The sequence below is a fragment of the Anomaloglossus baeobatrachus genome, chromosome 8, assembly GCF_048569485.1.
Source record: "Anomaloglossus baeobatrachus isolate aAnoBae1 chromosome 8, aAnoBae1.hap1, whole genome shotgun sequence".
Classification (NCBI taxonomy): Eukaryota; Metazoa; Chordata; class Amphibia; order Anura; family Aromobatidae; genus Anomaloglossus; species Anomaloglossus baeobatrachus.
Genome location: NC_134360.1, coordinates 43,246,960 through 43,272,801, shown reverse-complemented (window position 1 = coordinate 43,272,801; position 25,842 = coordinate 43,246,960). Strand labels below are relative to the sequence as shown.

The following is a 25,842-nucleotide window of genomic DNA, read 5'->3' as shown; positions in this document are numbered from 1 at the left end:
ACATAACATCCAGACACACTACAGCAACAACATAACATCCAGACACACTACAGCAACAATGTAACCACTGGGACAGGTACTGCAACCGTGTAACATCCAAACTACTACAGCAACAACGTAATATTCAGACAAACTACAGCAACAATGTAACTACCGGGAAAAATACAGCAACAATATAACTTGACATAATGTATCCACCGGCCATTCTACAGCAAAAGAGTAACAATAAAACAATGGGGATCTAAGATTATCATCTGCCATTGTGTGCGGAGCTACATATCTAAGCCTATGAAGTGTGATTCTCTGCTCTATTCCAGTGTATCTAAGCATATCTATCATGTGTGATCTGCTCAGAAATATTCCAAGCTTGTTTGCAAAACCATTTGACAACCACAGCCCATATAAACATATTACAAGAACCATGTAAAAATGGGGTGTCTAAGTTGATGAAATGATCCTGTCTGCTCAGCCAATAATGTGCGATTCACTTTCCGTGGATGCAGCGCATCTAAGCTTATCATGTATGCTGGGGAGTGTATCTAAGCTGATTGTCTGCTGACGTGGCCCTTCATGTGTGATACAGCCTGCACTACCTGGATACATCGGGAGCTTATTCTCCAGCCATTGTAAACTACAACTCTCAGCATTCCCAGGCAGGATAATATTGATTGCACAGCTCTGCAGTGATCCTGGGCAGCTGATCCCGGCACAGGGACTCATCAGACCTGCAGGCTTCTGGGTAACGAGGTGTTAAGAGCAATTTGTTAATACTGCTCTTTAATAAAGCGGATTCTTGGCGTCTATTAACATGCGTGACTGCTAACAATAATAAGCAATTAGCCCGATAACCCGAGTTCATATTCATTTATCTACCAGGTAATGGAGTATTTCACCCGTGCGCAAGACCCAAAACACATCCCAGAGAGAAGGCGAAGAACAGCAGCCCTACAGGTCCCCAAAAAGTCAACGAGGTGACGTCACAAGCGGAGACAATCCTGAACTCACATTGGGGCAAATGTTACTTTACTTTAATGCCTCAGTTGTTTTCTGTTTATAGCCCAAAGATTGGAACACACTGCAGAACACAAAGCCATACTACTGCCGAAAGCTCAGCGGGCCTAAGGAAAGCGAAGTGTGAGCCCTGCAGTCATGTAGTCAACACCCATGAGCTGCACTCACTATTCTGCTGGTGCAGTCACTGCGTACAACATTACATTACTGATCCTGAGTTACATCCTGTATTATACTCCAGAGCTGCACTCACTATTCTGCTGGTGCAGTCACTGCGTACATTACATTACTGATCCTGAGTTACATCCTCTATTATACTCCAGAGCTGCACTCACTATTCTGCTGGTGCAGTCACTGTGTACATACATTACATTACTGATCCTGTACTATACTCCAGAGCTGCACTCACTATTCTGCAGGTGCAGTCACTGTGTACATACATTACATTACTTATCCTGTATTATTCCAGAGCTGCACTCACTATTCTGCTGCTGCAGTCACTGTGTACATACATTACTGATCCTGAGTTACATCCTGTATTATACTCCAGAGCTGCGCTCAAAATTCTGCTGGTGCAGTCGCTGTGTATACAGTTAGGTCCAGAAATATTTGGACAGTGACACAATTTTGGCGAGTTGGGCTCTGCATGCCACCACATTGGATTTGAAATGAAACCTCTACAACAGAATTCAAGTGCAGATTGTAACGTTTAATTTGAAGGTTTGAACATAAATATCTGATAGAAATTGTAGGAATTGTACACATTTCTTTACAAACACTCCACATTTTAGGAGGTCAAAAGTAATTGGACAAATAAACCAAACCCAAACAAAATATTTTTATTTTCAATATTTTGTTGCGAATCCTTTGGAGGCAATCACTGCCTTAGTCTGGAACCCATGGACATCACCAAACGCTGGGTTTCCTCATTCTTAATGCTTTGCCAGGCCTTTACAGCCGCAGCCTTCAGGTCTTGCTTGTTTGTGGGTCTTTCCGTCTCAAGTCTGGATTTGAGCAAGTGAAATGCATGCTCAATTGGGTTAAGATCTGGTGATTGACTTGGCCATTGCAGAATGTTCCACTTTTTTGCACTCATGAACTCCTGGGTAGCTTTGGCTGTATGCTTGGGGTCATTGTCCATCTGTACTATGAAGCGCCGTCCGATCAACTTTGCGGCATTTGGCTGAATCTGGGCTGAAAGTATATCCCGGTACACTTCAGAATTCATCCGGCTACTCTTGTCTGCTGTTATGTCATCAATAAACACAAGTGACCCAGTGCCATTGAAAGCCATGCATGCCCATGCCATCACGTTGCCTCCACCATGTTTTACAGAGGATGTGGTGTGCCTTGGATCATGTGCCGTTCCCTTTCTTCTCCAAACTTTTTTCTTCCCATCATTCTGGTACAGGTTGATCTTTGTCTCATCTGTCCATAGAATACTTTTCCAGAACTGAGCTGGCTTCATGAGGTGTTTTTCTTTTTATTTAACTCTGGCCTGTCTATTTTTGGAATTGATGAATGGTTTGCATCTAGATGTGAACCCTTTGTATTTACTTTCATGGAGTCTTCTCTTTACTGTTGACTTAGAGACAGATACACCTACTTCACTGAGAGTGTTCTGGACTTCAGTTGATGTTGTGAACGGGTTCTTCTTCACCAAAGAAAGTATGCGGCGATCATCCACCACTGTTGTCATCCGTGGACGCCCAGGCCTTTTTGAGTTCCCAAGCTCACCAGTCAATTCCTTTTCTCTCAGAATGTACCCGACTGTTGATTTTGCTACTCCAAGCATGTCTGCTATCTCTCTGATGGATTTTTTCTTTTTTTTCAGCCTCAGGATGTTCTGCTTCACCTCAATTGAGAGTTCCTTAGACCGCATGTTGTCTGGTCACAGCAACAGCTTCCAAATGCAAAACCACACACCTGTAATCAACCCCAGACCTTTTAACTACTTCATTGATTACAGGTTAACGAGGGAGACGCCTTCAGAGTTAATTGCAGCCCTTAGAGTCCCTTGTCCAATTACTTTTGGTCCCTTGAAAAAGAGGAGGCTATGCATTACAGAGCTATGATTCCTAAACCCTTTCTCCGATTTGGATGTGAAAACTCTCATATTGCAGCTGGGAGTGTGCACTTTCAGCCCATATTATATATATAATTGTATTTCTGAACATGTATTTGTAAACAGCTAAAATAACAAAACTTGTGTCACTGTCCAAATATTTCTGGACCTAACTGTATATATTACATTACTTATCCTGCACTGATCCTGAGTGACATCATAGATTATACTCTGGAGCTGTACTCACTATTCTGTTGGTGCAGTCATTGCGTACATACATTACATTACTGATCCTGAGTTACATCCTGTATTATACTCCAGAGCTGCACTCACTATTCTGCTGGTGCAGTCATTGTGTACATACATTGTATTACTTATCCTGTACTGATCCTGAGTTACATCCTGTATTATACTCCAGAGCTGCACTCACTATTCTGCTGGTGCAGTCACTGTGTACATACATTACATTACTGATCCTGTTCTGATCCTGAGTTACATCTTGTATTATACTTCGGAGCTGCATTCACTATTCTGCTGGTGCAGTCACTGTGTACATACATTACTGATCCTGAGTTACATCCTGTATTATACTCCAGATCTGCGCTCAAAATTCTGCTGGTGCAGTCACTGTGTATATACATTACATTACTTATCCTGCACTGATCCTGAGTGACATCATAGATTATACTCCGGAGCTGTACTCACTATTCTGTTGGTGCAGTCATTGCGTACATACATTACATTACTGATCCTGAGTTACATCCTGTATTATACTCCAGAGCTGCACTCACTATTCTGCTGGTGCAGTCACTGTGTACATACATTACATTACTGATCCTGTACTGATCCTGAGTTACATCCTGTATTATACCCCAGAGCTGCGGTCACTATTCTGCTGGTGCAGTCACTGTGTACATACATTACATTACTGATCCTGTACTGATCCTGAGTTACATCTTGTATTATACTCCAGAGCTGCACTCACTATTCTGCTGGTGCAGTTACTGAGTACATATCTCTCAACCTATTTTTTATTCTCACATACACTTTAAATAAAATGTGTTATCTATAGTTTACAGTCTGATTTTCAATAATATTCCATTATGACTTCTTGCTTTCATGCCCTGAAGGAATCCATTAGAAGCCAACACAATTTTGGGAAACATAAAGGGCAATGGTGCACAGGTGGTCCCTTCTTGGTGCAGTCACAAAACCTAACAAGGGTCACATGAAGATGAATGTTGAAGGTGTAGGTGGAGTTGGGTTTTCACTGCTTCTGGCTAATTAAATGTGTGCCTTAGTGCCAGATGGTTCTGACAAGGATACACGATCATAACCAGGTAACATATTATTAAACGCTGGCCATAAAAATGGCTGTACAAGCCCAAAATCCCAACTATAAACAGCAGGGGGTTAAACCATCTCGGTTTCAAGCTGCTCATTGCGAAATGCGTGGTGATCGTTGCCGAAATCATCATATCTATAATAGGCTTTCCTCTATTAAACGCTGAAATAAAATTATGTATTGATCTTTTACTCCGAGGCCAGAAGAGATTAGAGCCGAGAAAATCAGCATAACCATTCAATAAGACGCTCAGCCTCTCAGCAGATGATATCCGAGGATTTCACACGCCGTGATGTCATAATATCCACCATTCATCTCTGCAGCAGCCGGGGTCACACTCCCACCCAAAGCAGATAAGATCTGGGCACAAATATTTTACAAACCGCAGGGAGCCATGGATGTATGGATGTATGCTAATCATCAGCCACGGGATGACTCCGTCCTGTGACCCCGACCCCTCACCTCTGACCCCCATGCTCCAGAATAAAGAGGCATCTTCTTTCTGGACAAGAGATTCTCTATGTTCTGTCCATAGAATTACAAATTATACACGATAATCCGATCAGTAACGTACTGTGCATACTGCGACACCAAGATCGTCATAGGATCCGACGTCCCGTTCAGAACAGACGATCTTTGTGCAGTGATGGATCAAAACATAACAAGAGCAAGAATGTACATATATTACTGATCCTGCATTATACTCCAGAGCTGCACTCACTATTCTGCTGGTGGAGTCCGTGTACATACATTACTGATCCTGAGTTACATCCTATATTATACTCCACAGCTGCACTCACTATTCTGCTGGTGGAGTCAGTGTACATACATTACTGATCCTGAGTTACATCCTATATTATACTCCACAGCTGCACTCACTATTCTGCTGGTGGAGTCAGTGTACATACATTACTGATCCTGAGTTACATCCTATATTATACTCCACAGCTGCACTCACTATTCTGCTGGTGGAGTCAGTGTACATACATTACTGATCCTGAGTTACATCCTGTATTATACTCCACAGCTGCACTCACTATTCTGCTGGTGGAGTCAGTGTACATACATTACTGATCCTGAGTTACATCCTGTATTATACTCCAGAGCTGCACTCACTATTCTGCTGGTGCAGTCACTGTGTACATACATTACTTATCTCAAGTTAAAGCTTATATTACATTCCAAACCTTTGCTCAATAGTCTGGAGGCTTCACAGCTGAAATCGCAATGTTCCCTTTCAGTTAAGTGTCTGACAAGTTCTGCTCTATGGATCTGCAGTCTGAGAAATGTTGTCTTAACTCCATGGTTTAAGTAAGCTGCCAGTGATGGGTTTCACAATCAGACTGCTAATCATTCTCAATAACAGTCAGCTGAATACAGATTGCAGCTCTTTAGCATTGGACAGGATATTTTTTTTTTATTTTTGATACAAGTTAAAGAAAACTTTGAAGTCAGAGCTAGTTCGGCAAAAATGCAAATATTTGTCGGAGTTACTAGTCCTCTAAAATAGTGTATAAAAGTGGAGGGCCCCTTCGAGGAACTTCTGGTGGCTTTCTCATCTTAAGGCCACGTCTCACTAAGCAACATTATTAGCAACATTGCTGCTGAGGCACAACTTGCTAGCGATGTTGCTGTGTGTGACATCCAGCAACAACCTGGCCCCTGCTGTGAGGTCGCTGGTTGTTGCTGAATGTCCTGGGCCATTTTTTAGTTGTTGCTGTCCCGCTGTGAAGCACAGATCGCTGTGTGTGACAGCGAGACAGCAACAACTAAATGTGCAGGCAGCAGGAGCCGGCTTCTGCGGACGCTGGTAACCATGGTAAACATCGGGTAAGCAAGAAGCCCTTCCCTTGGTTACCCGATATTTACCTTCGTTACCAGCGTCCGCCGCTCTCACGCTGTCAGTGCCGGCTCCCTGCACACGTAGCAGAGTACACATCGGGTAATTAACCCGATGTGTACTGTGGCTAGGTGTGCAGGGAGCCTGGGACCCCGACACGGCCGGGGGGAGCCTGGGACCCCGACACGGCCGGGGGGAGCCTGGGACCCCGACACGGCCGGGGGGAGCCTGGGACCCCGACACGGCCGGGGGGAGCCTGGGACCCCAACACGGCCGGGGGGGAGCCTGGGACCCCAACACGGCCGGGGGGGAGCCTGGGACCCCGACACGGCCGGGGGGAGCCTGGGACCCCGACACGGCCGGGGGGAGCCTGGGACCCCGACACGGCCGGGGGGAGCCTGGGACCCCGACACGGCCGGGGGGAGCCTGGGACCCCGACACGGCCGGGGGGAGCCTGGGACCCCGACACGGCCGGGGGGAGCCTGGGACCCCAACACGGCCGGGGGGAGCCTGGGACCCCAACACGGCCGGGGGGAGCCTGGGACACCGACACGGCCGGGGGGAGCCTGGGACCCCGACACGGCCGGGGGGAGCCTGGGACCCCGACACGGCCGGGGGGAGCCTGGGACCCCGACACGGCCGGGGGGAGCCTGGGACCCCGACACGGCCGGGGGGAGCCTGGGACCCCGACACGGCCGGGGGGAGCCTGGGACCACGACACGGCCGGGGGGAGCCTGGGACCCCGACACTGCCGGGGGGGAGCCTGGGACCACGACACGGCCGGGGGGAGCCTGGGACCCCGACACGGCCGGGGGGAGCCTGGGACCCCGACACGGCCGGGGGGAGCCTGGGACCCCGACACGGCCGGGGGGAGCCTGGGACCTTGACTAGGCCGGGGGCCTGGGACCTTGACACAGCAGGGGGCCTAGGACCTTGACGTTCAGGGGGGCCTGAGACCTTGAGGTTTGGGGTCTGGGCCTTGGATTCAGCACAGGGGTCCCAGCAGTTGAATCAGATGGGGAAAGGAGAACCCGTAATAATTTCCTGCAATAACATGGCAATCTGGCGATCATCGCTACTTGGATTGAAAAAAAGCGAAACACAAAAAAGCAGATTCAGGAGAAGCAACATTAAGTCAAATCCACCAGCGATTTCTTTACATCAGAAAGAAAAAGCTTTTAAAGAACCATCAAGACCGAGGAAGAAAAAAAAAATGGAAAAAAATAAAATAAAATTCTGTAACCTCTGGAGCAGCTGCGGAATATTTAAAGAGGCAATCCACAAATATTTAGGATGCAAGGGATCTTTTCCAATTCCCCCTTCGAGTTACACTTTAATATGTCAAGGTAGGACGGTCTCTGCGGAGAAGAGATCCCCCCGCGAGACGAGCCGCCGCCATTAAATATAAATCCGTAGAAAAATGTAAGAAAAAAAAATCTTCACAAACACGACAACATTGAGGAAATATTTAATTAAGCTCCTTGCAAAAAAAAAAAAAAAAAAAAAAAAAGATTCATTTCCACGTCTCCAGCAACATCTTCGCCCCTCGTTTTGGAAATGAGAAGCCTTTAGCTTTACCTACAAACATGTTAATTGGCGTGCGCTTTATGCAAATTTATGCAGTTTGATTTCGGCAGCGGATATTAATTTAAAGACTGCGCCGAGCCGTCACTCTCTGGTGAGTTTGGAAGGTGAGTGAGGGAGGGCGCTGCGGCTGAAGTCTTGGTAAGTGTTGGTGGCACCATAGGCAATGGCATAAGTGCATATTGGGGAGTCCCAGCCAATTAAAGTGGAACCCGAGGGGTTAATTTAAGGAAGGGAGATCATTACCTTCCATGAGCAGAAGTTCCCTCAATCACTCTATGCACACTGGTGCTTATAATTTTCTAATTATAAAGACCTTGAGAAGCAGCGCTGCAGTGTAAAGCAAGGTGGAGGGACAGAGTATGAGCCTCTGAGTCAGACAGAAGATATTGGACTACTTCACCCTCCAACAGACACTGAATCTAAGCTTAGAGCGTCCATTGTCGTGTTCTCATGCGATGCGACAAAAACTAAAAGAAATGAGGAGCGAATATAGAGTGAGGGGCTTATTATGGTCAGTGGGCGAAACATCTGCCTATCCTTGGCCCAGGAGCTGACATCCTTTGCCATATTTGGCTTATGGGAGTCACATAATGTAAAGTGAATGGGGTACAACTTGTCAAGTAGCAGGAAAAAAGTTCCAAACCTCTAAGATATCAAGTCACAACCTTCATACCAATGGGCCATAAAGAAAGGACACTGCTACAGCTTCTAGTGTGCATGCGCCAAATACTTCATTACCGGATATCAGGGACAGTGCACGGTCAGGTGATACATTCCCCTAAATCCTTACTGATGCCCTAATAACCCTGAGCTGGAGCCAGTGTAGAACAAGCAAAACTGCCCTTCATGGGTCTGATTACCAGCACGTGGGGCTACGCCTCTAGTTACACCCACTGAGGGATCACATGACATATCTACACTCCTGACTCCTCCAGGGTGGAGCTTATTTCTTCTCTACACTCCTGACTCTTCCGGGGTGGAGCTTTTTTTTTTCTTCTCTACACTCCTGACTCTTCCGGGGTGGAGCTTTTTTTTTTTCTTCTCTACACTCCTGACTCCTCAGAGGGTGGAGCTTATTTCTTCTCTACACTCCTGACTCTTTAGGGGTGGCGCTTATGTCATCTCTACACTCCTGACTTCTCAGAGGGGTGGAGCTTATTTCTTCTCTACACTCCTGACTCCTCCAGGGTGGAGCTTATTTCTAGCCTTCTAAATGGTCATTAATGTCTTAATTTATTGGGCCATAAAACTGCAATAAGTTGGGTGAAATGTTCATGAGATAAGCGGTGTCAGAGCTGCTTTTCCTAGCATGGAGAGTTTACCCTATGTGATCCCTAACTTGTCCCTATAAAAGTGGCCATCTGGTGCCATGAAATCAAGATTTATTCAATACGGCAGGAGAATTGTCGGTAAAGTACCGGGAGCCAGAAAGAGTTAACAGAAGATAGACGGGGCTCACTTGGCAGACTCCCCCGGGGTGGCGCTGTCTGAGATAGATCCCCACTTAAAAGGACGCGAGACTGTCAGGTGTACGGTACGGGATCTATCAAACGCAAAGCTACAAAAAAAAATAAACCCTGCCGATTCCCGCAAAACAGATTCGCCTGCAGCTAGCATTTCCTTTACAAGCAGCTTCCAAAGGCGGCGAGTGCAGGGAAGTTTCCATTAGTGAGTCCCTAATAAAGGAAAAAAAAAAAGACGGACGTAGAACATGCATGTTTATAAAGGAGCAGCGGCTCGCCCGGCCCCGGAGCCACCTCCGGATCCTTTATCTAAACATTACCCTGGCACGTTTCATTACACCATAAATGGACACTGGAGGCATGAAGAGCGTATCCACCGAGGGAAGAAATGTCCCTCCTCTCCCCCCGTATGACCGCGACCATCGGATGCCCTAAAGCAATGGGAAGCGGCTTCCATCTGCATACGGTGCCGGAGCGACGGCCTGCAAGAGATATGACGGGCACAACTACAAGGCCCAGCATGCCCTGCCAGTTCAAGCTAAAGACAAACTCTGCAGTAAAAAGAACATTTTATACCACCTAATTTAGGTGTTTTCCAGTTATTGTGGTCAGTAGGCCTCATTATTATTTTTTAATCTCAAAGGTTCAAAGGATATGTACAAGTTTGCCTTTTATTCTAATGCACCAAATTATATTATAATATATATATATATATATATATATATAATATATATATTATATATTATATATATAATATATATATATTATATATTATATATATATATATATATATATATATATATAATATATATATATATATATATATATATATATATATATATAATATATATATTATATATATATATATATATATAATATATATAATATATATAATATATATATATATATATATAATATATATAATATATATATATATATAATATATATATATATAATATATAATATATATATAATACATACATATATATATATATATATATAATATATATATATATAATATACATATAATATACATATAATATATATATATATATATATATATATATATATATATATATATATATATATATATATATATATAATATACATATAATATACATATAATATATATATATATATATATATATATATATAATATACATATAATATATATATATATATATATATATATATATATATAAAAAATAAATAAATAATGTAAAAAAAGCGAAGCCACTCTGCAAATAACCCTAGTGAAAAATCTCTGCATCCTGACCTCCGGGTTTTGGATGCATGCGCCGACGGGGCCAATGACTATAATGGTGCAGGCGGAGTCACCATGTGCTCTGTCGTGCACCATTCTCGGGCATATAAGATTTCTGGAGGCTACTACGTCTGGGTGTCCCCCTCCGGAAAGCTTATATGCCCGGAAATGGTGCAGGACAGAGCACACGGTGATTGCGCCTGAAGAATTATAGTCAATGGTCCCGTCGGCGCATGCAGGAGTTCGGATGGAAGCCCTGACGGGACCGCTGAACGTAGATCACAACGCAGTGTGAAAGGGGCCTTACTGTTTTGTGTATACAGCACCCATGCAGACCATTTTGTCTCTATGTTTACATATCGGTCTGACAACTGTTCTGCCGCACACTCAGGAGAAGGGGGGGTTGAGTTAGACGACCCCATGATTAGACTACACAGGGTTAGTTTGCCTTCTTATGGAGACGTATAGATTGCACGGAAGCTGTATACAGTTAGCATTTGTTCAAAACTGTTGGCATTTAGCAGTGATGACTGCGGCGGAATATGTTGGCGATAAAGAAATAAAGAAAAATATTGTTGTTAGATGCACTAGCGTAATCAAAATTATTGCAAAAGTATACACACCCCCTTTGGTGGATTTAAATAAACATTGTCCCTGTAAACATGCAATGATATTTAGGTGGAAGACTCGCTTACGATTGGTGCACGCTGCAGTTGTAGAAGACAAAGTCCACGCTCGCAAACTTCTTCCCACTTTCCTTGGACTTCAGGTAAAGTTTCACCACTCTCTTGTCGCCTGCGGGTAAAAAAAAAAAAAAAATTAAAATATCAGAATGACCGGATCTTACAGATTCCAACAGAGAACGAGGGGTCTGTGCTGTGATGGGGTGCAAGGCGAGAGTGAGTGGATGTCGCATTACAAACACCTTCAAGGAATAACAAAGTGACGGAGTATATCCAGGATATCATTGCAGTTTGGTGGCTGCAGTACGATCTCTGGGATCAGAGAGGACACAGTCAGTGGCGGAACTAGCGTTGGATGGGCCTAGGTGTCAAATTTAGACCTAGGCCCCCTCATCACCACATTGCTGGTCATATGTACACATGTGTACAGGGGTGTAACTACCGTGGTCGCAGCAGTCGCCATTGCGACCGGGCCCGGGAAGTTAGGGGCCCGCAGCCGCCTGGCAGACCAGCAGCCAGCTCCTTTCTGTGAGAGAGGAGCTGCGCTATTCTGCCGCAGACCACGCGACGCGGCGGACGCTGTATGACCCGGTAAGCGGTGGTGTCACCGCGCTCCCGTCACCGCGCTCCCATCACCGCACACTGCTTTGATATTGCAAAGAGCGGCCGGCGCCGCTCTATGCATCATCAGTCTTCCCCCGTGCCTGAACGGTAACATCACGTCATGGAGGACTGTGATGCAGTATAATATATGGAGGACTATGTGGTGCAGTATTATATATTGAGTACTATGGGGTGAATTATAATACATGGAGGACTAAGGGAAATCCATTATAATACATGGAGGACTATGGAGGTGCATTCTAATATATGAAGGGTTATGTGGGACCCTTTATACTATATGGAAGGCTATATTGGGGCCATTATAGTATTTGGAGAACTATACAAGGGGGACGAAGATACAAGCAGGGGATGGGAATGTTTTGTGCTGAGGGAAAAAGGTTCTTTCCCCCAGCACCCAGCTTTCCCATGCTCTGCTATACATCATGTCTCAGCACCCAGCTTTCCCATGCTCTCATATGAGAAAGCTGGGTGCTAAGGGAAAGATGTATAGCAGAGCATGGGAAAGCTGGGTGCCGAGGACAAGACGGATATCAGAACATAGGAAAGCTGTGGGCTGAGGGTAAGAGCCAAGTGTCAGCATCATTATACTGTACCCCGCGAGTGTCATTATCCTGTACCCCGAGTGTCATTATCCTGTACCCCCCGAGTGTCAGTACCCCGAGTGTCAGTGTCATTATCCCATACCCTAAGTGTCGGTGTACATGGAGGGCGGGCCCAGGTCCAAATTTTGCACCAGGGCCCATCAAACTCCAGTTACGCCACTGCATGCGTGTATATATATATATATATATATATACACATATATACATTTAGTGTTCTAAATCTTATAAAGACATATGAGTTACCCTCCCCCTCCCATTATGTAGTAATGGCCTCCATCCTGGGCTGCTTCCTGGAAAATATATCACCCATCCTGGTATATATGTTCCCCATCCTGGTATATACTATCCTCTCTTGGGCCCCTCTCGGTATATACTTTCCACCTCCTGGTATACTGTATATGTTCCTTTCCTGGGTCCCTACTGGTATATATGTTCCTCTCCTAGGCCACTCCTGGTATATTCTGTTCCCCTCCTGGTATATTCTGTCCCCCTTCTGGTATACATGTTCCTCTCCTGGGCCCCTTCTGGTAAACTGTCCCTCTTCTGGTATATATGTTCCTCTCCTGGGCCCCTCCTGGTATATATGTTCCTCTCCTGGGCTCCTCCTGGTATATACTGTCCCCCCTCCTGGTATATACTGTCCCCCTCCTGGGTTCCTCCCAGTATAAACTTTCCCACTCCTGGTATACATGTTCCTCTCCTGGGCCCCTTCTGGAATATAAGTTGATCTCCTAGGCCCCTCCTGGTATATATCTTTCTCTCCTGGGCCCCTCTTGGTATATACTGTCCCCATCCTGGTAAAAACTGTCCCCCTACTGGTATATATTGTTCCTCTTCTAGGCCCATTCTTGCATATACTGTCCCCTTCCTGGTATGTATGTTTCTCCCCAGGGCCCCTCCAGATAAATACTGTCCCTGTCTTGGTATACACTGTTCTCACCCCCCTGGCTCCCACGTCACGCAGAATCCTACTCTATAGCTGGCCCGCAGCTTTCATTGGCGTCAGTGCTATTGCAATGCATGATGTCATTGTCATGCATCGCCCTCAGTCACTGGGACGCCTATGAAAGCTGCCAGTTTCTGTTTGGCCGGCAGCCTGTATCGCAGTGCAGGGACCCGACAGGTCTCTGCGCCGTGATGCACTTCAGCTGGATGTACAGCCTCGGACACACATCCAGCTGAAGCAGGTGCAGGGGTCGGCAGGACCTCTGCACTCCTGGCCACGGTTGAGATTCCTGTGACCATGATCATTCTCCCCCTGGACACCGTGTTGACAACACTTCACCCGAGTGGGGTCATCCACAGGGAATGACAGTTAATGGGAGGCACAGCGGAATCAGTGCTGGTCTCGAAGATTGGATGCGTATAAAGGCCTGTTCTGGCGGGAATACGTGGGTGCTGCAGTACCCAATGAATTCCTTGGATTGGCGGAAGCTCTAGAGACAGGATCTAGAGATCAGGTCGCTGCTGATCTTTATTTTTTTTAAAGGGGTATTCCGCAGAATTCTTGACTTTACGGACTGTTCAATTTTTAAGTCAGTTTTCTCCAATCTGCTCCAAAATGACAACTCTCTGCGCCCTGGCGCGCTCGGAGGTGTAGTTTTGCAGTGGGGGATGGGGGGGGCGGTCACCTGTAGAGACGTCAGTAACTGGCGTAGCGAGAAGAGAAAGTAGAGACGTATCTGCAACATTGCAGCACAACATGTAGCGGAACGGTTAAACTGGAGACTTAGTGGAAGGATTGGGGATGGGGGGGACATATTGAAAAACAGAGGCGGCTTCTGTTCTCCAACAAAAGCCGGCTCTTTAAGACAGAATTAAGGGAAAGCGGTGAGAGCGGAGGAGGCGTTCTCAGCCAGACTACGGGCTTTTGTTAGTGTTATTTATTAAAACCCAGAAAACATCGCTCCCTCCCGTCCCTCGGCCGAGAGGCTCTGATGCCCGTGGCTGGTCATGCTGGGTCTCATGACCCCTTTCTGACGGGCGCTGCAATTTCGACAACCACCCACTCACCCTTGAGTACTGGTGATCAACAGAGCTGAGCTCCGGATCGTTTTATATTTACTTACACACTCTAGTCACACCGAAAGCTGCATGCAAAATTCTAATACTACAGCGTCATCAATTATGTTGCATCCTGGAAGATCAAGCATTTCTGCTTGATAAAACTACATCTCCCACCATGCAATGCAGCACTGAGCCACAACAGAGGTGGGAGGTCAGGGGTCGCCGAACTTTCTGCAGGGTCCTGGCATCCCATGAGTTAATGCCCCACTCCCAACAGGATGTTTATACATGGCACCGCCACATAAACAGTCAGCGCCTCGCACAGATACATGTATGTGAGCCCCGTGACTTCAGCGTGACTGTCCAACGGGATGTGAAGTTTTCGGCATGTCCGTGGCGCTTACCCTGGCCCCGTGTGATGGGGATGACGTCCTTGGCGCTGGGAGACGTGCAGTAAATCTTCTCTCCCTCTAAATGTCCTTCCATCTCTGTGAAATCCTCGAAGGAGCAGTTCACCCCGGCGGAGAGGTCAGGGACGTTCCAGGCCTGGAGAACCATCTGAAAGAACACGGAAATAAAATAATGGATGGATGAACGGATGTGGACGGATGGATAGAGATGGCAGAGATAGCTAGGGAGAGATAGAGGGGTGGATGGATAGAGGGGTGGATGGATAGAGGGGTGGATGGATAGAGGGGTGGATGGATAGAGGGGTGGATGGATAGAGGGGTGGATGGATAGAGGGGTGGATGGATAGAGGGGTGGATGGATAGAGGGGTGGATGGATAGAGGGGTGGATGGATAGAGGGGTGGATGGATAGAGGGGTGGATGGATAGAGGGGTGGATGGATAGAGGGGTGGATGGATAGAGGGGTGGATGGATAGAGGGGTGGATGGATAGAGGGGTGGATGGATAGAGGGGTGGATGGATAGAGGGGTGGATGGATAGAGGGGTGGATGGATAGAGGGATAGATAGAGAGATAGATAGATAGATAGATAGAGGGATAGATAGAGGGATAGATAGAGGGATAGATAGATAGATAGAGGGATAGATAGAGGGATGGATAGAGGGATGGATAGAGGGATGGATAGATAGATAGAGGGATAGATAGAGGGATAGATAGATAGAGGGATAGATAGATAGAGGGATAGATAGATAGATAGATAGATAGAGGGATAGATAGAGATAGATCGATCATCAATGGGAGAGAGATAGAAACACATAGAAAGAGACAGACAAATAGACAGAGAGATAGATGGATAGATAGGTAGGTGGAGAGATAGATAGATAAGAGGGAGAGACAGATAGATTGATCGATAATCGATGAGATAGAGACAAATAGAGAGAGATAGAAAGAGAGACCGAGATAAAGAGACAGATAAATAGAGGGAAATAGAGAGAGAAACAGAAAAAAATAGAGATAGAGAGAAACAGATAGAGGGATACAGGAAGAGAGACAGACAGGGACATAGAGAGACAGATAGAGAGAGACAGAGAGAAAGACAAATAGAGATACACAGAGAGAGAGACAGAGACACACAGAGACACACAGAGACACACAGAGACACACAGAGACACACAGAGACACACAGAGACACACAGAGACAGACACACAAAGACACAGAGAGAGACAGAGACACAGAGAGAGAGACAGAGACAGAGAGAGACAGACACAGAGACACACAGAGACGGATATAGAGAAATAGAGAGATAGATAAAGACCCCTCTCCTCTCTATGTAGCCTCAGTTAGATACATAAATACTCAGATAAGTGATAGACCTAGCAGATTACGCTTAGATAGATATATAGAGCTTTTTCTGACTCACTGGGACTTCGGACATGGTGACGGAGATGTTCTTGGGGTGCACGATCAGTTGGACGCACTGTCGCTGGTCGGTGGTGAAGCGGTGGAGCTCGTCAGCACGCTCGCACTTGTCCTTCCGAGAGCATCTGCAATGTATAGAATGGATTCATACGCAGCGTGTACAGAGGGGATATCACTATTTAACTCACCCTGACCATGTAAATCTAAAACTTTCCAGAATAAACCCGCCACCTCCCCGCGCTGAGTGACTGCGCTGAGTGACTGCGCTTCAGCTTAATTGGTTCTCTGGACGGGGACTTAAAGGTGCGGCGGCTCAGGCCAAGGTGAGAATTTCTTTCATCAAGTAACAGGCGCTCGGCGGGAGCCGTGACAGCTAAGAGCGGGGGACGTTGTCGGAATTAGTGCGGCAGACTGACAGCTCTCCTGTCCCGGGCATCCGGCGTCCGCGCTCTGCCAGACTGGACACGTGAAGCGCGCCTTGTTGGCGAGCCTGGCAGCTCAACACATTGGGGAATTACAAGTCCGGTAGCTGCCAAACCTGTCCAGCCGTCACTCAGAGCGGGGAAAGGATGACAACCCCCAACCGAACCCTACTGGCGGCCAAGCGGTTAATGTGTCAATCACCTGTGCTCCATTCCCCCATATTCTATAGGATTAAAAAAGCCTCAGGTTTAGTTTTAACCCTTTAATGTCTGAGCAGTGCTGCGGATACCGGACTTCTTCACCACTGCCTTGCATATTAGAAAGTTGCAGCGCTCTTCATTATATTTTCTTCACATGGCGGCCGGTAATCCCGGCTGTAGAGGGATTACAGCTCCGCACTCCTGTAATGCTGCACGCATCGTGTACTTGGCAGGGTCGATGGGGAAAACAAAACTCGCCACCGACTCTTAACCTGAGCGCATTATTGACATTGTGTCAATGGACGCCGCATTCGGCTGAAATCCCCCTGGATGACGGGTCACCGACGAGCCCGCTGACAGCGGGATCCGCGGAATACAAAGCTGGACCGTCCGCGGTTTCATGCCCTGATTCCTAACTGATAGATGTGAACTACAACTCCCAGCAAGCAAACCAGAGATAGATTTTCTATATATCTGTGTCTACTAACAATGATGAAAAAGGCATTACACCTAAAAATGGATGCAAGCTATTGCTCCCTGGTATCAGCCATACACTATGAAGTGTAAAACTCTGGTGGCCTCCCCCCCCCCCCCCCGATCACTGCTTTATGCCACAAATCTCCAGGGCCAAGAACCTCCAAAGACAGTTTTATCCATACTAGCTGTAGTACCCAGCGTTGCCCGGGATAGTAACTGTCTCTCTCTCTATATCTGTGTCTGTCTCTCTCCCCGGTCTGTCTCTTTCCTCCCCGGTCTGTCTCTTTCCTCCCCGGTCTGTCTCTGCCTGTCTCTCTGTCTCTTTTGCTGCCTGTCTCGTTCTGTCTCTATCTCTGTGTCTCTTTCCCTGTCTCTCTCTCTCTGTCTGTCTCTATCTCTCTCTTTCCCGGTCTCTGTATGTCTATGCCGGTCTCTTTTCCTGTCTGCCTCTGTCTCTTTGTCCCTCTCTCTCTCTGTCTCTTTTGCTGCCTGTCTCGTTCTGTCTCTATCTCTGTGTCTCTTTCCCAGTCTCTCTCTCTCTGTCTGTCTCTATCTCTCTCTTTCCCGGTCTCTGTATGTCTATGCCGGTCTCTTTCCCTGTCTGCCTCTGTCTCTTTGTCCCCTCTCTCTCTCTGTCTCTTTCCATGTCTGCCTCTTACTCGGTCTTGTGCTTATGTCAGTCTGTCTGTCCCTATCAGTCTCACCGACATCATATTACCGCACACAAGCTTGTTATACTATGAATGTCTTTCGTTCCTATACCAACCAATCACAGCTGCTATTAATAACCTCTGGCTTCCAGCTCCATTGACTTTAATAGAGGCAGTTTTTTTTTTTGAGTAACTGTAAAGCGCGGGGTTACATTTTCCCGTCAAAACATAGTCTATGACGTTCCCTGAGTCACATGAGGCGTCTGTGCAAATGTTCGTGATTGTAAATGCGACGGTGCGGATTCCTTTAGCGGACACACACATACATACACTCAGATTTATATATTAGATGTTACCGATATCAGCTGCTCCTTATCAGCTGAAGATCTTTAGTTTTAGTGCAGTGTCCCTTTAAATAATGGAAAGATGAAAAATTGGTGCAAGCTGCTTCTGTGAAGGCATGCTGGGAGTTCTAGTCCCAAAACACAAGAACAGTCAAAATGAGTCACCCCATATACCCTAATGACCCCTAGGTGGTGACTCCTTTCTGCCCCTGTAGTATTTTGCGCTGGGCAGCCAAAGATTTGGGGTGCAAACCTATAAAATGGAGAATTGCTGCCCCCCTCATTATTGCAGAGCAGGAAAGCAATGGCGACAGGTCCCTTTAAGTTTTTCTTCTCCTTGTGACAAGCTCAGAAATGTCCTACAGCAGATATGTGTATTTATGAAGGATGCCGGCGCTGTCCTGCATGCACCTGGCCTAAATTACCGTGCCTCGCTCTGCCGGCGTCTCCAGGGTCCGGGCGCAGCCTGTGGCTGCTCAGGGGGGGAATAGACTGGTGCTATTTAAAGCTGAAGACTGAGAGGGGCTGTCAGGAGGCAGCAGGGTACGCAGGCGTCTGAGACGTCCCCCAGGACACTTACGTATTGTGCAGCACACACCATCCGCAGTGGGGGTCCCGGGGAGCCCAGGCAGGTGTCACAGCTCTGGTACTGCTCGCAACTCTCAACCGGCACACGGGTGACCTGCGGGGAGGAGAACCAAAACACATAAATCACAACATGGAGCATCAAACTAGGGGACCACGACATAAAAACAGATACAGTGCATTCATATGGAGATTTGCCAATGTGGCCGCTATTCTAGCTCTCTTCGCCTTGCTTTACAGTGAAGGATCACTCACTTCCTTGTCCAGTTACATCATCCATAAAGTATAGATAAAAGGGAAGCCATACTGCTAATATATAATGATGGCAAATTCCCAAGTAATGATCTAAGATATCTCAGAATAGCCTGAGAAAGATGGGTGTCAGTGCCTATGTTGGGATACAACGCAAGTAGAGTTGAGCAGATCGGTTATTATCCGGGTCCGGCGGATCCGGATCGGGTTGCCGCAGAAGTCCGGATCCGATCCGGAATCCGCGTCCATGTAAATCAATGGGGAGTCGGATCCGGGAGGGACGAGAGAGAGAGAGGAGAGAGGAGAGAGAGAGGGGAGAGAGAGGAGAGAGAGAGGGGAGAGAGAGGGGAGAGAGAGGGGAGAGAGAGGGGAGAGAGAGGGGAGAGAGAGGGGAGAGAGAGGGGAGAGAGAGGGGAGAGAGAGAGAGAGAGAGGGGAGAGAGAGGGGAGAGAGAGGGGAGAGAGAGGGGAGAGAGAGGGGAGAGAGAGGGGAGAGAGAGGGGAGAGAGAGGGGAGAGAGAGAGAGGGGAAAGAGAGGGGAGAGAGAGGGAGAGAGAGAGGGGGAGGGAGAGGGGAGAGAGGGAGGGAGGGAGGAGGGAGAGAGGGAGAGAGAGAGGGGAGAGAGAGAGGGGGGAGAGAGAGGGGAGAGAGAGGGGAGAGAGAGGGGAGAGAGAGGGGAGAGAGAGGGGAGAGAGAGGGGAGAGAGAGGGAGAGAGAGGGGAGAGAGAGGGGGAGAGAGAGGGGAGAGAGAGGGAGAGAGAGGGGAGAGAGAGGGAGAGAGAGGGGGAGAGAGAGGGGAGAGAGAGGGGAGAGAGAGGGGGAGAGAGAGGGGAGAGAGAGAGAGGGGAAAGAGAGGGGAGAGAGAGGAGAGAGAGAGGGGAGGGAGAGGGGGAGAGAGGGAGGGAGAGGGGAGAGAGGGAGAGAGAGAGGGGAGAGAGAGAGGGGGGGAGAGAGAGGGGGGGAGAGAGAGAGGGGAGAGAGAGGGGAGAGAGAGGGGAGAGAGAGGGGAGAGAAAGGGGAGAGAGAGGGGAGAGAGAGGGAGAGAGAGGGGGGAGAGAGGGGAGAGAGAGGGGGAGAGAGAGGGGAGAGAGAGGGGGAGAGAGAGGGGGAGAGAGAGGGGAGAGAGAGAGGGGAAAGAGAGGGGAGAGAGAGGAGAGAGAGAGAGGAGAGATAGGGGAGAGAGAGGGGAGAGAGAGGGGAGGGAGAGGGGAGGGAGAGGGGAGAGAGGGAGGGAGAGGGGAGAGAGGGGAGAGAGAGAGAGGGGAGAGAGAGAGAGGGGAGAGAGAGAGAGGGGGAGAGAGAGAGGGGGAGAGAGAGGGGGGAGAGAGAGAGGGGAGAGAGAGGGGAGAGAGAGGGGAGAGAGAGGGGAGAGAGAGGGGAGAGAGAGGGAAGAGAGAGGGGAGAGAGAGGGGAGAGAGAGGGGAGAGAGAGGGGAGAGAGAGGGGAGAGAGGGGGGAGAGGAGGGGGGGAGAGAGGGGGGAGAGAGGGGGAGAGAGGGGGGGAGAGAGGGGGGAGAGAGGGGGGGAGAGAGGGGGAGAGAGGGGAGAGAGAGGGGAGAGAGGGGGGAGAGAGGGGGGAGGGGGGAGAGAGGGGGGGAGAGAGGGGGGAGAGAGGGGGGAGGGGGGAGAGAGGGGGGGGAAGAGAGGGGGGAGGGGGGAGGGGGGGAGAGGGGGGAGAGAGGGGAGAGAGGGGAGAGAGAGGGGAGAGAGAGGGGAGAGAGGGGGAGAGAGGGGAGAGGAAGGAGGGGAGAGAGAGGGGAGAGAGAGGGGAGAGAGAGGGGAGAGAGAGGGGGAGAGAGGGAAGAGAGAGGAGATGAGAGAGGGGAGAGAGAGGGGAGAGAGAGGGGAGAGAGAGGGGAGAGAGAGGGGAGAGAGAGGGGAGAGAGAGGGGAGAGAGGGGGGAGAGAGGGGAGAGAGAGGGGGGAGAGAGGGGGGGAGAGAGGGGGGAGAGAGAGGGGAGAGAGGGGGGGGAGAGAGGGGGAGAGAGGGGGGAGAGAGGGGGGAGACGAGAGGGGGGGAGAGAGGGGGGAGAGAGGGGGGAGAGAGGGGGGAGAGAGGGGGGGCGAGAGGGGGGAGATGAGGGGGGAGAGGGGGGAGAGAGGGGGGAGAGAGGGGGAGGGGGGAGAGGGGGGAGAGAGGGGGGAGGGGGGGAGAGGGGGGAGAGGGGGGAGAGAGAGGGGAGAGAGGGGGGAGAGAGAGGGGAGAGAGAGAGGGGGAGAGAGAGGGGAGAGAGAGGGGAGAGAGGGGAGAGAGAGGGGAGAGAGAGGGGGGGAGAGAGGGGGGGAGAGAGAGGGGGGAGAGAGAGGGGAGAGAGCAGAGGGGAGAGAGAGGGGAGGAGAGAGAGAGAGAGAGAGGAAAAAAAAAAACGGATCCGGATCGTTGCACCCCGAATCCCGGGGGTACTGGTCGGACTCGGATCGGGCTCTCAAACCGTGCGGATCCAGATTTTGCGGAACCGGGTCCGCTCAACACTAAACGCAAGTCATATAGGTGATCACCCAGCTTTCCCAGTGACCGCACCGCACAGATCTGTGAGGACCGTTTATTTCTGAGTTCTTCAGACGTTCAGCAGCAATTTAAGATGTATTCAGCAGACTGGGAAAGCTGGGTGGCAACCATTATGTCTTTTGTTGTACCTCACATAGGAGCATCATCTTTCCAGACAATGGAATGGCTGATCTCTCTAGTTATGGTTCACAATATCCCCAATTACCGAGCTATAAAGATCACCTGTTCATTCTGAGAGAGATAAGTGCCAACCTCTGGGAGTTATAATAGACGTCTTTTGTAGTCACCCAGCTTTCCCAGTGACCGCAGAGGATCTATGAGAACCATTTATTTCTTAGCTCTTCGTATGTTCAGCAACAATTTAATATGCTATTTAGTTAACCTGGGAAAGCTGGGTGGCAACAATTTTGTCCTTTATTGCACCTCGCATAGGAGTACCCATCTTTTCCAAACTATGGAATGGCTGATCTCTCTAGTTATTGTCCGCAATATCCCCAATTACCGAGCTATAAAGGTCACCTGTTCATTCTGGGAAAGATAAGCGCCAACCTTTGGGAGTTATAATAGACGTCTTTTGTGGTCACCCAGCTTTCCCAGTGACAGGAGAGGATCTGTGAAGACCGTTTATTCCTTAGATCTTTGTATATTCAGCAGCAATTTAATTTGCTATTCAGCAGACTGGGAAAGCTGGGTGGCAACCATTTTGTCTTTTGTTGCAGCTCGCATAGGAGTACCCATCTTTTCCAAACTATGAAATGGCTGATCTCTCTAGTTACTGTCCGCAATATCCCCAATTACCTAGCTATAAATATCACCTGTTCATTCTAGGATAGATAAGTGTCAACCTCTGGGAGTTACAATAGAAGCCATTTGTAGCCACCCAGCTTTCCCAGTATCCTGTGGCAAGTAAAGCTGCTGTTCAATATAAACAATGCATAGATTTTCATGGTGACAACATAAAATGTATGAGTTCTTTATACTGAACAGCAGCTTTACTTGCCACTGAGGACACTGGGAAAGCTGGGTGACCACAAATGACTTCTATTGACATTCCCAGACACACAGCACTTATCTGTCCTAGAATGAACTGCTGATCTTTATAGCTCGGTAATTGGGGATATCATGGCCCATAACTATAAAGATCAGCCATGCCATAGTCTGGAAAAGATGGGTACTCCTATGTGAGCTGCAACAAGAGACATGATAGTTGCCACCCAGCTTTCCCAGTCTGCTGAATAGCAAATTAAATTGCTGCTGAACCTACAAAGAGCTAAGGAATAAATGGACCTCACAGATCTGTGCTGTCACTGGGAAAGCTGGGTGACCCCCAATATAGCTTAAGACTAGAAAAGAAGTTTGTCATCTCCATTGTGTGCTACAGGAGAGGCCATATTAGCAATCACCCAGCTTTCCCAGTCTGCTGAATAGCAAATTAAATTGCTGCTGAACATATGAAGATCTAAGGAATAAATGGTCCTCACAGGTCCTCTGCTGTCACTGGGAAAGCTGAGTGACCACAAAAGGAATCTATTATAACTTCCAGGGCTTGGCACTTATCTTTCCCAGAATGAACAGCTGATCTTTATAGGTAGGTAATGGAGGATTTCACGATCCATAACTAGAGACATCAGCCATTCTATTATCTGGAAAAGATGGGTGCTCCTATGTGAGCTGCAACAAAAGACAATGGTTAACACTCAGCTTTCCCAGTCTGCTGAATAGCTAATTAAACTGCTGCTGAACATATGAAGAGCTAAGGAATAAATTGTCCTCACATATCTGTGCTGTCACTGGGAAAGTTGGGTGACAGCCAATTTGGGAAGAGTCTAGAAAAGAAGTTTGTCATCTCCCTTGTGTGTTACAGGAGAAGTCATATTAGCAATTACCCAGCTTTCCCAGTGACAGCACAGATTTGTGGAGATGCTTAATTGAGGAGGACACTGGGAAAGCTGGGTGACCGCCAACATGGAAAAAGTCTGGAAAGTAAACTTGTCATCTCTACTGTATTTTACAGGAAAAGCCATATTAGCAATCACCCAGCTTTCCAAGTGACAGCACGGATCTGTGAAGATGCTTATGTTCAGCTGCTTTACATTGAGGAAGACACTGGGAAAGTTGGGTGACAGGCAATACGGAAAGAGTCTGGAAAGTAAACTTGTCATCTCTACTGTGGTTTACGGGAGCAGTCATATTAGCAATCACCCAGCTTTCCCAGTGACCGCACGGATCTGTGGAGATGCTTAATTGAGGAGGACACTGGGAAAGCTGGGGTGACCGGCCAATACGGAAAGAGTCCTGGAAAGTAAATTTGTCATCTCTATTGGTGTTTTACGGGAGAAGCCATATTGGCAATCACCCAGCTTTCCCAGTGACAGCACGGATCTGTGAAGATGCTTATGTTCAGCACCTTTACCATTGAGGAGGACACTGGGAAAGCTGGGTGACCGCCAATACGGAAAGAGTCTGGAAAGTAAACTTGTCATCTCTACTGTGGTTTACGGGACCAGTCATATTAGCAATCACCCAGCTTTCCCAGTGACCGCACGGATCTGTGGAGATGCTTAATTGAGGAGGACACTGGGAAAGCTGGGTGACCGCCAATACGGAAAGAGTCTGGAAAGTAATGTGTCATCTCTATTGTGTTTTACGGGAGAAACCATATTGGCAATCACCCAGCTTTCCCAGTGACCGCACGGATCTGTGAAGATGCTTATTGTTCAGCAGCTTTACCTTTGAGGAGGACACTGGGAAAGCTGGGTGACCGCCAATACGGAAAGAGTCTGGAAAGTAAATGTGTCATCTCTATTGTGTTTTACGGGAGAAACCATATTGGCAATCACCCAGCTTTCCCAGTGACAGCACGGATCTGTGAAGATGCATTACCTTTGAGGAGGACACTGGGGAAAGCTGGGTGAGCAGCAGAATAATGTGTATTGTAACTCATAGAAATTGGCACCCAGAATGAACAAGCAATGGGGAATATAGCAGACCAGAACTAGAAAATGTGCCGCTAAGAATTTGTGAACACCCAAATGGTAACTATTTTAGGATACAACATTTTTGGGTTATAAATGGGATGCTGGATAATCTATAAAGACACCAAAAAGGGTCTGTAACCCTGCTTTCCCAGAGCCCTGAATGGTAAATCTGCCTAGCCAGTCTGCACAAGGTACCAGGGTCTATACCTGGACATACTTGCCTTTCAAGACTCTAAGGGGTTTGACTGATCACTCTGCTTTTCCAAGGCCCTGAAAAGTGAATTTTTATACTTGTACAAAAGGCGATATGGCAGCATTACTAGGCTGAGTGACTACCGAGGAGTCTGGGAAAGCTGAGTGACAACCCAATATGCTAAATAAGGACCCTGATTATCACAGGCGGTCTACACCCAGCTTTCTAGGGTCACAGATCCGGGATTAGACCCAGGAGCTACAAGACAAGACTCCATCGCGGTGTTGGCACATCTGGCACAGCATGGGGGGAATAAATGGCGGCATTATCATGATGTGATTGATCAGAAAATCCATCCTAGACGCTGGTAGATATTTGCGCTTCTGCCAATGCTGCCTGGAGATGGCCGGCGCCACGCGGAGCGGACAAATGATGGACAATTTATGAATATTGCGCGGCCTGTGATTGTTTTATGGGCTTTCAGATCCGAGATCGTTTCCATCTCTGCGGATTTTTTGCTTTGTAATTCATTAATCTTTCTGCCGGTCAGGACGACAATTAGCACATCACATCTACATAACAAAAAGGCAGCATACAAAGGCGGAAATGCGAGAGATCAGCGGCGGCTATGCCCAGCACTAAAATATTCCAGCCGCTTCTAAATTACTTCCATAAAATGTAACTTTGCCACTATGCAGAATTAATTGGAAACGTTACCTAAAAAGGATTAGTCCAGGATAAAAACAAAAAAAAAAACAAAACAAAAAAAAAAAAAAAACAGATTGTGACCGGTTTTGGCAGCTCAGGATCCATGGAGGTGCAATGCCATACACAACCAATAGTCAGGGGTGGCGCTGTTTCTGACAAAACGTAGGAATGTTTTTTCTAATCCTAGACAATCCTTTCAACTTGGAA

The 25,842-nt window shown here is 47.7% G+C and overlaps 1 protein-coding gene across 1 annotated transcript in view; it reads right to left on the bottom strand.

Annotated features, from left to right (window-relative positions):
• The window catches only part of PLXNA1 (plexin A1), a 376,265-nt gene that overhangs the window by 146,602 nt on the left and 203,821 nt on the right, over positions 1–25,842 (bottom strand). Inside the window, 5 exon segments of the mRNA XM_075321522.1 lie at positions 11,271–11,370; positions 14,896–15,049; positions 16,321–16,444; positions 18,994–19,031; positions 19,033–19,095. Of these exon segments, the coding sequence (XP_075177637.1) occupies positions 11,271–11,370; positions 14,896–15,049; positions 16,321–16,444; positions 18,994–19,031; positions 19,033–19,095 (479 nt within the window).